We start from the raw sequence: 13,221 nt of genomic DNA, 5'->3' as shown, positions 1-13,221 counted from the left end.
AGACATTCAACAAAGACAATTTTAATTTGTCCTTTTTGCAAATGTGATATGGGACTGAGGGTTGACTGAGGGTAACATAAATAGATGTTCTGACTTTCTTGTCCCTTTGGTGTCCCTTGGCATGAAAGGCCCAGCCACTTTGGTAAATGTGAGCATGCTGCATTCTGTTTACCAACACCACATCACATGGTTTCTGCTTATTGAAGTTGTTTAGCATCATTTACCACTAGCTCCCACCAGCAGCCACCAGACTATTAAGTTACCCGCTGTAAGCTTAAATATGAGAGGTTATCCAAGTTCAAAAGCACAGTATCTGCGCTTACTTGATTTTATTTGTTTGTTTATCAGCGCAGATGGAATAAACAGTTCTGAACAGGTGTACGAAGGTTTTGTTGTGTGAGCTTGGAATTTTAACATTGAAACGGCAGGTGAGTACAGCGGTTTCCTCTCATCGTGGAACATCCTGTCACATACCTGAGAGAAACTTCCTCTTCAGAAAAACATCAATATTTACCAGAATACACAGATGCCTCTAAATCTAAAAAAGGCCTTTCCTCCTAGCATGTTTTTATGTTCTACTGCCAGTTGCCCTCCCACCAGTGCCAGCTCTACCACATCTTTATTTATGACTTTTTTTTTCTAAATATTCCTTTTCAGAGAGGGTACACTTCAAGGAGGACATTTTAACAGAAAGTACTCTGCATTCCTCCTGCCGGACTGTAGCTGGACTCCAAAGTAAAGTTTACATTTCTGGGCTGCTGAGAGGAATTCTGCCCTCTTGGGCTCTGGACGAGACCTGAGGGTTACAAGACAGGGATCACGGATGGAGACTGGGATTCTCACTTACAGATACGTTGTGAAGGTGTCACCAAACACAGGCTCATTTAGACAGACTTTAACTTTGCACTTTGTGTGGCACTGATGAGATCTGCAGAAGTATTGATACTTTAGTGATAATTTTAAGTTGCTTTGTCACTCGTAGCAGCTTTGGCTCTGGAGTGGCTGTTAAAAATTCAGAATGTATCAAATGAACACTGGCAAAATGCTGATTTTAATTTTCAGAGTTGATGATTTTCTGTTGAATGTGGAGTCTAATTAAATCTTGATACCGGTGTGATACTCAATAACGAAACCCTAATGTGCTCTGCAAATTATCTCACTCTTCACATTTTAGTAACCTTCCAAAATACATGTTGAATCAACAGGTAAATTGATCTTTTATTAACATTATTGTCTTGAAAGAGAATAGACATCCTGCAGGCTTTAGCTAGCCCTATAAATAGAGGGCATCTGCAGCCATTGATACAGCACACTGTAGATGTGCTGGGAGAGGAGAGGAGAGGAAATTCAGTAACGACAAGCACAATTCTGCTGCTAACACGATTTCAGCTGAGAAAATAATGTACTACTCTATAACTTTTACTGCACCATCTGATGATAATTATTATTGTGCTGATCTGAAACCCTGAGCAGAGCTGTCTCACTCAAGGACTCTTCTACATGCTGCCTGCTGAAGGGCTTAAAAACTGAGCAGCCACTTTGAAGGACAGTTTGGACTTTGATCTAAGCTAATTAACTTGGCCTGGACCAGAAAAATCTCACTTGGGAGAGATCAAAGCCTTGACTGGCTGTGATAAAGATCTAATGAAGTTTATTAGAGCTTGGCTTTATTCTATTAATATATGAGATGTATTATTCTATTAACACGTTTATGCATGCGTCTTTGCGTGCTTGCACAGTTGTAAATAGCGGGCAATGACAGTATACTGTGTGGCTATTGTATTGTTGTACTTACAATAATACCAATACTAGGCATGGGTGCAAGGTAATAGCAATACATAGTGGTATGTTGGTGGTAAGACTTAACTACAACCACAATATGAGGGTTATGGTAAGCAGTTCAGCACTGCCCCCTGCTGGAACAATAATTACTTACTTATATATTTTTTCTGATGAAAAGACAGACTTTTTACCACAATCAGCAACTTCACATTTCAGGAAGATGTGATTAAAAGTGCATTGAGAGTTTTACAAAATAATTGCTTACATGCTGTGTACAATTGTTCAAATCTTATAGGATCCCTATTAGCCTCTGCTAATGCTATTCTTCCTGAAAAAATACACACAAATGACATGAAAGAAAAACACAAATTAATGGATATGAAAAGTGTATAAAAACAAAATTGAATTGGTACATAACACAGTGTCTTTGCCCTAGAGAGTGTCCTTCAATGGAAAGAAAAACTCACAGCAACTTATTTCCTCCAATCCTTTTTCTAATGACGCACCTGAACGACCTGACTTCAGTGATCTCAGTGTTTGCCCACTGATGAGTTATTTATCCCATTTATCTGCATCACAGAAGAGTGAAACTTATATGTATAGTCCTCCAGTCCAACTTCTGCCATCACGTGTGATTTTCTACATCAGCAGGCAGAAACCGCCTCTGTGCCCAAGACACATTACACTATTATAAAGAAGGAGACGCATCAACAGATTACTTCCACCTACAAGTTCAACCTCAATTCCTGTCTGCCATATAATCACATGTGGATTGCTGTTTAGCATTTTTCTTAAAGGAGACATTAAAATAAATGTAAAGGAAAATGACAGGTCAACTGAAAAACAACTTAATAATTTCCTATGTGTCTATTCACCTCAAAACAAACACCCCTGCTTTCTTTGCACCTGGTGAAACTTTCCTCATGCTCCTCAGCTGTGACATTTCTGTTGGGAAGGAAAATCTTGCTCAGCTCTTTGCAGAAAGCTGCTACTTTCTGTGTGTAACCACCCCAGAATACTCCCTGTCCTACTGACGTCCACTTCAACCTGTTCTCTTCCCGAGTGATGTATTCACAACATTGTCCAAAATGTCCTCATCCCTCACTCTGCCAAGGAAACTTTTGCCTTCTGCGTCACAGCAGTCTGTTACTTCCACATCTAAATCCAACTCCAGCACTGTCTGTTCTGAAGTATACAAGCTAAATCCTGTCTGCTCCTTGATCTCATCCTCTCATCGCTGCTTGGAGCTTACTTTCTTCAGTCTATGGGGTAAACATGGAGATGACATTTAATGGGGATTTTTAACTCCTATCAGACCAGAAAAGGTGTACCACAGGGATCTGTTTTTTAATGTTTCTATATTAAAAATGCTGTTTGTGACAGATGACATATTTGGCTCAGCCCCAGCAAATGAGGTATTTACTCAACTTTAGTTAACCTTTAATAGGGTTCAAACTTAGCTTTGAGAATGTAGGCTGTTCTTATATGCAGAAAATGCTGAGTTAATGCTGTTCTCAAGACACAGGAACACGGTCATGCATCATGGGCAGATACTAGTGATGACTGTCTTACATGACCAGATGTTGGCAACATCATGAGCTGACATTCTCTATTATGCAACAAAGTTCAGCCGGTACACCATTTGACCTTGCCTATATTTGTCCAGTTAATAACTGGGGCTAAAAACCTATTTGAACCTTTATTTTCCCCAGGACAGTCAACTGAGTACACATGTTGTTTTCCAGGTTCACTCCCAATATACATTTACTGTCCTGTACTGATACTGAGCTATACTAAAACAGTTGAGTTAAATGCTTTGATCAAGAATAAAAAAAGATGGTCACTAACAGTTACTGAGGGTGGAAAGAGCATTACTCATAAATCACTTGTGTTTTATCTGCAAAGTTTAAAAGTAGACTAACTGTAGGCACGCAGAGGTCACTGGATCTCTAATATCTTCTAATATGAAAGAAGCTATTAAACCTAGATCTGGTAATGTCTCCAACCAAGATATTTAACCTTCTGTGTCACATCAGATTGTTAAATTGCAGTTTGTTAAAACTATTTTAGTAATGTCCATCCTGAATTATTCATTAAATGTCTTCCAATAAGAAACTAGCACTTTCACAGTAATACTGTGATGTTGACAAAAAGAGGGAATGACATTCAATCTTTGTTCCTGAAGTCACTTGCACCTTAAATAAAACATTGTAAAGCGACCTGACCACTGACTCTCATCCAGCAACCTGCCAATCTTTGACTTTAACTATTGAATAAACAAATCTGTTTCTGCAGTGTTTGCAAGAATTGTGCTATGTAGGACTGGTGGAATGACATAAAACAGTCCTAACTCAAAGAAGCAGTATGGATTTAAATAAAAAACAAATCTAATAAACTGTATTTTTACTGCAGAATAATGTAGTCATGCACACATACTTAAGGACTCTGTTATACTAGATTTGGCTTTGTGTTGGAAAAAAAGAACTTTAAGTGGTAAACTATAATTTCATTCAAATTAAAAATGACTCTTCTCATTTCAGGTTCAGTACATTTGGGTAATTTATTCAGCACATGGTAGGCTGCTAAATCTCAGTATTAAAAATATACATGTCATCATAACTTTACATTTGGGTGAAATAGTTAGTAAAAAATTATTAGTGTTTGCTTTAATTTATTTTACTTCAGGTTACTACTAAGTTTGGTTTCTTCATTTTCGGGAATATAGCGATAGAGACAGGTACTGTGGGTTGTCAGTCACAGAACAATAGTGATAACTGTACTTTAAGTGAAGCCCCACACGCAAGCCGTCAAGCCACACAGATGTTTCCACTTAATGGGACTGATTAGACCTCTCCTCTGGACCGTGACTGACTGACATAGCTATGGCCACCATCAACGCATAAGGAGGATTAATCAACCAGATGATTGAAAACACCTGTGTGGTGTGCGGGGCCTTTAAAAATCAACATACCTATGTACTGTATGTTAAAACAAACCATAAAACTGAACTATCACTTGACCTTCTCCTGCACTAACTAACATATTGCATGTAGATTCATTGCGTAGGATCATCTGTGATGTGACAGGCAATTTAATACACAGAAGAAAGAACAGTTAAAAATGATTTGTCTGGCCGAAGGAAACACCACCTACTTACTGTAACAACAAAATCTTATTACATGGAACAATTGGCTGATAGAAGAGTGTAATATACTGTCCTAAGCATTTAGGATGTGTATGTACTGTACTTCTTGATTTATCATTAGAATACAACAGTGTCAATTTGAATAGAAATTATCAATTTGAATGAATTATAACTTAAAATACAGGAGATAATAGATAAGAAAGAGGGCAATGTATGTCAGATCACTTTATTGCTGAATATAATTTGGCTAAATTGCACTATAAACCAAGGGTGGCTTTTGTTTATTCCCAATTTTACAGTGCACACTCATAGTTTAATTGATAAGAAACGATGAGAGACTGAGGGTTAATCCACTTTTACCGGCCTACTGCAACCGGCTGCTTCATTGCACCCAGACGCATTGTCTGTACTATATTTTAACATTCAGAGCTGGTGGAGCCAACAAAGCTGCCACTGAACACAGCAATAATCTCCCTCTGATAATCAGGTTGACGGCTAAAACACCTTTTAGCTTTTCCGTCCAAGTAAATCACGCCCCAGTCAGACACTAATCATTTAATTCAAGCTGATTACATAAATAAAGCTACCAGCGCTAGTTTTATTTTCACAGTGAAGGAGTGTGTGGTCCTGTCAGTGAGGACTGCAATATCTTAAAAATATAATCAGGTCAAAGAAAGACACACAGTCGTGATGACTCCCCTCATGAGGGGGGTGAGAAGAGGAGGGGGAGAGGAAGGATGTGCTTGATCCGTTGTCCAGGCTGATGACTAAACAGGACACGTGGAGGAGAAGAGGAGGAAGAAGAAGAAGCCTTCATTGTTTGACAGAACCCCAGATGATGAGTCCAATAATAACAGCAACTACAACCAACACTATCACCAGGATACACATCTTCTTCCGGGAGCTCCGCTGATGGGGGGGAAAGCACAAAGTGATTGTTTGTGTAATAAGGTATAAGATAAAGTGTGAATTGTAATAGAGGGATGGATTTTTTAACTGATGCAGTGAAGTGACTCAAAGACATAGCATGAATCAGATCACCTTGTGACTCAGCTTTTAATTTTCTTTTTTCCTTTATTTATTCAAGCAAACTGACTAAGAACTTGGTTAGATAAGGGAGCCCCTGTGCAGGAGTCACATATGAATATCTACTGCTACCCCAGAGACCACCAGAGCAACCAATCTTTCTTAGATTTCTTCACTGATGCACCGCTAACAATCAAACTTCTTGAACATTTATACATTTGAATGCCTCTTCTTGTTCTTTAATCTCTTCTTTGTGTATCTGCCCTTCCTCTCTTCTGATTGTCCTATTGAGTTTTTACCTGGTAGTCTGCAGCACGTGACAGCTGCTGTGTGGCACTCTGGACATGCACATCTGCATTCTCCACATTGGCTTCTATACTGTCTGCAGAACACACAGGAAACACATACATTTTCATGCAGCAGGTTGGAAGACGGGGGAAGATCATGTAGCACAAATACACACACTTGTGTTTTCACAGTCATTAGATGGTTAGACAGGTCAGCACAGTCATATTCTTAATTTATGTTATTATGCTCATTATTTCCCTGATATTATCTTTCTTTTCGTAACTATAAAAATTTTACTAATGTTTTTTTGTGTGTAGTTTTTCCTTATCCAAGGGTCTAAGAGAGAGTAAGATGAGAAAATCCTATCTGTCCGTTCTGTGTGAAGCACAGCCAGGAGATAGTTAGCTTAGCTTGGCTCAGCTTGTTTAGCTTAGCACAAAGACTAATTAGCATGTTATATCTCATGTTATTATCTAACTAGCTGTTCCCCCGTGTTTCCAGTCTGAGTGCTAACCTAAGCTAACTGGCTGAAGATTCATATTTACTGCACAGACATGAGAGTGATATTGAGTTTCTCTTCTAACTCTCGGTAAGAAAGAGCACAGGCATATTTCCCCAAATTTCAAACTATTCCTGCAACACATTTGAGTTCCACTGTCTTTCCCAAATATTTGGATTAAAAATTGCTTTAAAATGCTATTTCACTGTTACGTTGACACATTCAGAAATTACTATTTCTTCATTAATGTACAGATTGATATAGCACAAACTACAAAGTACTACAAAGTAATTTGATCATCTACTCTGTAAGGAGGAAGCTGTGGTGTAAGCTTGAGAGTTCTATTTTTTTGTTTTGTCAGCTATTATGTTAAGGGTGGGATATGAACATAAGAAAACATGTTTCCATTACATTTATACAGTTTGTGTTTTATTTTTTTATTTTACGTTCTGGGCAAAAATTGTATTGCATCGAATAACATTGGTGTATGTGAGAGAAGACTGTTGACCCAGCCCACATTCCTGTTGTCATTAAGTAGATCTTTCAGTTGCAAGTTGTTACATTATTAGAGGAACAGACGAGCAATCTATGAACAAGTGACAAAAGCTCACCTATCATGTCTCCCTGCTCATGGACCATCATCCCCAGGTCCTTGAAGATGTCATTGATATCTGTGATGTCAGCCTGAAGAAGCATAAAGACAGATGGTTCATGTGAAAGGGGCACTCGAGTACATGGGTTAACAGTGAACATAAAAACAAAGAGCAGATATTGTGATACTGATATTGTGTTAATTCTTATTTGCACCTCCAACTGCCTAATGGACGACTCTCTCTCCTGGATGAGCCTCAGGTCTTCTTCAGTGATGGCCTCAGCCTGAGCCTGTACCTGGGATTCACTGAGGAACAAATGCAGATCAAATAATAATAGTCATAATAATGATTGAAACAATAATGAATATAAATAGTGGACATACCTGGGGAAAGGAGGCCCACTTCCAAAACTGGGTTCAGGCTGTCCCACCTGTCGCAGGAAATTAAGGAGTTTAAATAAACATAATGTGGTTGTTATTGCACATGTGACTGCAGAGGACGTTCTTTACTGTAAATATGGGTACAGCAACAATTCAGTATGTACAGGGGGCTATAAATCCCACAGTAATTCACATAATATCTCATTAAATATAATTTGATTAAATACCAGCATAACAGTCCATTGTCAATAACATGGAATGGGGACCTAAAGCAAATTAAACCCGTTGCTTTTAGTTTCCCAGCCAAGAAATGTTCCTTAAATCAACAACTTAAGGCAATAAGGAACTGTTCCTGCTTATCAGCATGAACACATGATACTGTTCTGTGCATTGAGATAAGGTGTGAGGGGACGATGTTGCTAAGAAGGCACGCTCTCCTGAAAGAATCTGTGTCTACACTGTCTGTGGCACAGTAATGTGCGCTATACCTTGTGAAGCTTCTCTTGTAAAACTCTCTAAATAAATATGAACACACAACTTAAGTAGAGAAACCAATGCCAAAGTACAGGCTCATCAGCACCTGACATAGTGGACATCAGTTTTCATCCATTTTGGTGATGGTAGTCTTCTCCTTTGTTACTGCTGTCAACTGTTTCTTACCTAAATCTGCTGTCTTTATCTAAAGCCTCAATATCTTTATTGAGCTATGTGGCAGAGTCAACAGAAAAAAAGCCTAAAAGTCTACACCTTGACCTGGTGACCTTGCAGGCAGAGCAGGTTACTCACCGACACCCTGGAGCTGGCTCTGACTCTGGCCACAAACTCTCTCTCTTTGTCGGCTGCCTGCCGCTGGGTCTTTTGGAAGCTGTTCAAGGCGGCGGAGAAGTCATTCAGCAGACGCTCTTTTTGTATCTTTCTCTGACGCTAAAAGAAACACACACATAGAATAAAAATGTTGACCAAAAGAAAAGCCACAAAACTTAAACATTTGGGAAATTAACAGGATGGTACTAAACTGCTATTAACAAGCAGGGAAACTGTGACTTTGAAGAATAGTTAAGGAAGAAGTTCAATACCTGATCAGGACCAACGGGAAGTACACCGAATGCCTTGATCAGTCTGTCAGTCTCCTTTGCTAGCTGGTTGCCTTGCTGCTGTTTCTGTTGCCTGGTCACCAAAGACAGATATTTTCTTCGTTTTGTTTGAGTAGAAAAATACTGTCCACAGATGTGTAAAATGCAGTATCAGTATCTGTCCAACATAATTTTTTTATGATTGATTACAAGGTTTATCCTTTTCCCCCATCTACATGACAACAGACCAATTATGCAAATACAACCGAGCCCCCATAACTCACAGCGTCTGACGCAGATGGCTGCTGTCCTTCTCTGTTCCCAGCAGAGAAACTGTCCTCTGCAGCTCTGAGGCTGGTGAGGAAGAAAGAGTGCAGACATTGTTTACCTGTACTGAAGTATCTCCACATGTCTACCATGATTCAAATACTGGAGTCAGTAAAGTGGTTGTAATCTGAATGTTCCAGCTGATGACGACAACTTCTTCTGTATGCGTGTATGTGTTGTGTGTATTACTCAGCAGTGTCAGCTTCTGGATGTTGGAGCTGATGCTCTGAACCAAAGCACTGGGCTCGTTGAGTATCCCAGCCTGGTAGGCCATGATGGGGAGCTGTGAGGACACACAACAGCACAGTTTGTTATTTCATTCATTCATAAAGTCAGGCAGAGACATTATTCTGGGGTGTTTGCTGGGGTCATGTGACTCGCATGTGAAAACACATTTTGGTATTTGGGCTAAAAGCATTCAGTTTAGTTAGTGGGGGTGAGTTTTGTCTCTCTGTAGCCAATTTGCCTCATTTTATCACAACTGTAGTGGCTAACGTATTGAAACTTTAATACAGTAGAAGCAATAAAGTTGAACATGACAATATGTTCAGGCTTCACTGTAGATATCTGGAAAAAAAAAACATAGTATTCAGCCAGTCTACACGTCTTCTCCACTGCAAAACACCAAAAATGTCAACTGTTATTTTTGGAGGATAAGTCAAGTAATTGAAAAAACAGAGACTGATTTGATTGAAAAATACATATCCACACATTTGTGTTTAAGGGGAAAATAAACATGCAAAAATGATTACAAATGGTGGTCTGATCATTAGTAAATGTAATGTCACAGTAGGCAGTAAACTACCAGATGGCTGAAGACACGGCACATGCCTGACACATGATGTGATTGAGAACGTGACACCTAGTTAGCAAGCTAGCAGAGAAGTTTAATTACTTAAAAAGTAATGGATAAACATTTGAAAAAACTGAATAAAGGATAGACAGTTGAAGTAATTAGCTAAAACCTATGGATACACTTTTGAAATAGTCAGCTGAAATTAATCGACAAATGTTTGTAATAATTAGCTAAAAACAGGGTTTTCCCTGGCTCAGAATGGGCCTCTGGGGGGCGTTTTGTTTATACAAATTAACTTTTCAGAAATAAAAACTGTGCATACAGAACGACAAGCTAAACATTTCTAAAGTTTGCGGTAGTGCCTCAAACTTTTTTTTGATGTTCCGGCTCTTCCAGGCTGTGATTGGTTGGTTAACGACGAGCCAATGTACACACGGCTACGTGAAAGGCTCCCGATCTCCCTGCGGAGATTAGCAGGCAGGTGAGAGCGGGAACAGGTGAGCGTCACGTAGAGCCCAGAGAACCTGATTTAGAGAGAGCAGAGGAGTGAACCGCTGCCGGTACGCCAAAGAGTAAAATGTAAAAGTGACAGTACCGATGAATACCAGCACATACCAGCTTTTAATTAAATATTTACTGTAACTTTTATTATATTTTATGTTGCTTTTAAACTTTTTTATATTTCCCTGTTGCTTTTATGTTTTATGTAAAGCACTTTGAATTACCTTGTTGTTAAAATGTGCTATACAAATAAACTTGCCTTCAATAATTAGCTAAAAGTAATAAATAAATGGTTGAAAGGCTCAGCTCCTGACACTCAAAGTAGTAACGTTAGTTATATAAATGTAAATTTGACTAAACCGGCCTAAACACTGACAAATGAATGTATGAAAAATTCCTGTAAAAATATCATATTCACTCTTATGCACTACTAAACATCCACTTTAAATGATTTTAAATGAACACATTTGGAACATTAAAGTGGAGAAGGCATGGATGCAAACATGCAGAGACATTTCTATATAATAACGTTATATAAACAGAACATCCTGCGTGGGAGGATACTTAATAAAATCTAACGTTATTTTTGTTCTTTAAATCTAGGTCTATTAAAAGATTTGTTCCATGTGCCAGAACAAATCTCAAACCAAATTGTTTAATTAAGTCGCGGTTTTATCAGTGTTAGACTTCCTAATATTATCTTAGAATAAAGACAAAGGAATCATCACGTAACTATAGTAACGTTAACCGAGGAATCCCAGAGCCCTGACGTCACCTGGAATAACACCGCTAGCTAACGTTGTGATGGCTAACGTTAGCTAAATGAAAATAACTCCACCTTAAGGCTAATTAACAGTCCCAAGCTCGACGTGTCGTCAAATATAACCCACTTAAGGTTATCATAACGCTACAGTAAGATAACTGCTAAGGGATGCGGGCATCATAACCTGACCTCCCACAGACATGCCACAGAAGCCTGTTTGTTTTTTTGACAATTTAGAAGGCTTGGTTCTTAATTACCCGTGACTCTGTCCTGGCAGACCCAGACTAGAAAACCTGACAGAAAAGGTTGGCAACAACTTGTCTAAAACATCGTTATATAGATGTAAAATATAATTTTATGCTGTGGCATTAATAAACTATTTCATTTGACTGGGACTAAGGTTAGCCCTAACTCACTAAAACAGTCCCACATAGACCTGAAGCACACGGTCTACTTTAAATTGACTACTCTTCAATTTCATATGCAATTTATAGTTTTTTTTATTTTCTAATGGGACACTCACTCTCATTTACTGCTTTAATCCTAATATGAAACAGGGTTGGGTGAGGAATGTTTACAGCCCAGTCACGCAGACTTCCTGTGCTTTTTTCTCAAGAGGACTGAAACTATGGCCAGTAGCCTATGCAAATAACCACCTGCTTAGAAACTCTCAAACGTTGGCTATCGTGCCGTAAAACTGCAAAATGCGTTTTACTTAAAGATTAAGATAAAATACATTGATCCATGCTTTCTGCTTTAACCTGTTGCACACTCCCTCTCTATCCGTTTAACTTTACTTCAGTAACTGCTAGCGAGAAAATGCGGAAACAACAGATTTCCACTGACGAGAAAAAGAAGGCATACAAGATCACTATGAGAACTGAGTAACTTCTTATCAGAATTTAAGTTGCTTTTTTCGTGTGAACTTTATTCCACTGTTGACTCCAACATGAAGCAGGTTACAGACGTCAGTAAGTTATAATCAAAGTCGCAGCACATTTTTGAAGATATTTCTCTGTCATTTTCCGGAGAACAACTTCTTTTAATGACTTAATGAATCAGCTTCACACGATAGTGATTATCATGCTAATGCTGTCAGTGTGGTCAATCCTTCCTAAATGTTCAGTAGTCTAAATGTTGGGACTTTACCTTTCTTATGATTTGCAGCAGCGGCTGGTCGTTTCCTGATTCTCTGTTTCTTCCTTGTCACATGATGTCTGGAGCAGGCTAAATCATTGGTAGAAATTACTGTAAGACAAAAGAAGGGTTGTATGAAGCAGCAAAAAGTTAATGATAAGGATTAATAGAAACTGCATATTTCTACTTAACAAATATAGCAAAAAGGAAGCTTTAGTGTTATGAAGGTTATCTGTAGGAATTAATGGAATTTAGATGAATAACATGAATTTAAAAGATCTACGTTAAATAGACTATAAAGTACAAATCTTATGAGTATTTCCATTATATGCAGCTTTATACATATACACCACTACATTTTAAAAAATAAATGTTGTGCTTTTTTTGTCCACTACACTTATTTGACAGTTGTGATTACTAGTTTCATATACATGTACAGTGGAGGAAAAAAGTATTTGACCCCTTGCTGATTTTGCAGGTTTGCCCACTTACAAAGAATGCAACGATCTATAATTTTAATCATATGTACATTCTAACAGTGAAAGACAGAATCCCAAAGAAAATTCCAGAAAATCACATCATATGAATTTATAAAAATTGATAACCATCTGATGAGGAAAAACAAGTATATGACCCCCTACCAAACAGCAAGTATTCTGGCTCCTACAAGCCAGTTAGTCTTTCTTTAAGACACAGCCCCAATCCCAACCAATTATCTACATCAAATACACCTGCCTCACCTCGTTACCTGTATAAAAGACACCTGTCAACACCCAAACAACCAGCATCCAACATCACCACCATGGGCAAGACCAAGAGCTTTCTACGGACATCAGGGACAAGATTGTTGATCTGCACAAGGCTGGGATGGGCTACAAGAGAATCGGAAAGCAACTTGGAGAGAAAAGATC

At 38.5% G+C, this 13,221-nt stretch overlaps 2 protein-coding genes across 5 annotated transcripts in view; one reads left to right on the top strand and one right to left on the bottom strand.

Annotated features, from left to right (window-relative positions):
• Positions 1-4,323: 4,323 nt before the first annotated feature.
• stx7l (syntaxin 7-like) lies at positions 4,324-12,421 on the bottom strand. 2 transcript variants are annotated; one of them, XM_046060597.1, is made up of 10 exons: positions 12,323-12,421; positions 9,303-9,396; positions 9,071-9,140; positions 8,790-8,880; positions 8,500-8,637; positions 7,717-7,763; positions 7,548-7,638; positions 7,352-7,424; positions 6,253-6,335; positions 4,324-5,836 (listed from the first exon to the last, which is right to left on the bottom strand). In XM_046060597.1, exons 2-10 carry the CDS (start codon positions 9,385-9,387, stop codon positions 5,741-5,743), a joined length of 774 nt encoding a protein of 257 aa, XP_045916553.1. In that variant the 5' UTR covers positions 9,388-9,396; positions 12,323-12,421; the 3' UTR covers positions 4,324-5,740. The 2 variants fall into 2 exon arrangements, with proteins under 2 accessions (XP_045916553.1, XP_045916552.1); XM_046060596.1 differs by having other exon boundaries at positions 4,324-5,694.
• Positions 11,186-13,221, top strand: part of LOC123977700 (protein LEG1 homolog) — a 9,307-nt gene continuing 7,271 nt past the window's right edge. Inside the window, exon 1 of one of the 3 annotated variants that reach the window (XM_046060593.1) lies at positions 11,186-11,322. The gene's annotated coding sequence lies outside the window, so the exon portion shown is untranslated. Of the gene's footprint in view, positions 11,479-12,126; positions 12,145-13,221 lie in introns of those variants that run through there. The other 2 variants (XM_046060592.1, XM_046060594.1) reach the window with 2 other exon arrangements.

Source organism: Micropterus dolomieu, linkage group LG10, assembly GCF_021292245.1.
Source record: "Micropterus dolomieu isolate WLL.071019.BEF.003 ecotype Adirondacks linkage group LG10, ASM2129224v1, whole genome shotgun sequence".
NCBI lineage: Eukaryota > Metazoa > Chordata > Actinopteri > Centrarchiformes > Centrarchidae > Micropterus > Micropterus dolomieu.
Note: the sequence above shows the minus strand (reverse complement) of the source record. Positions and strands in the feature narration are given on the sequence as shown.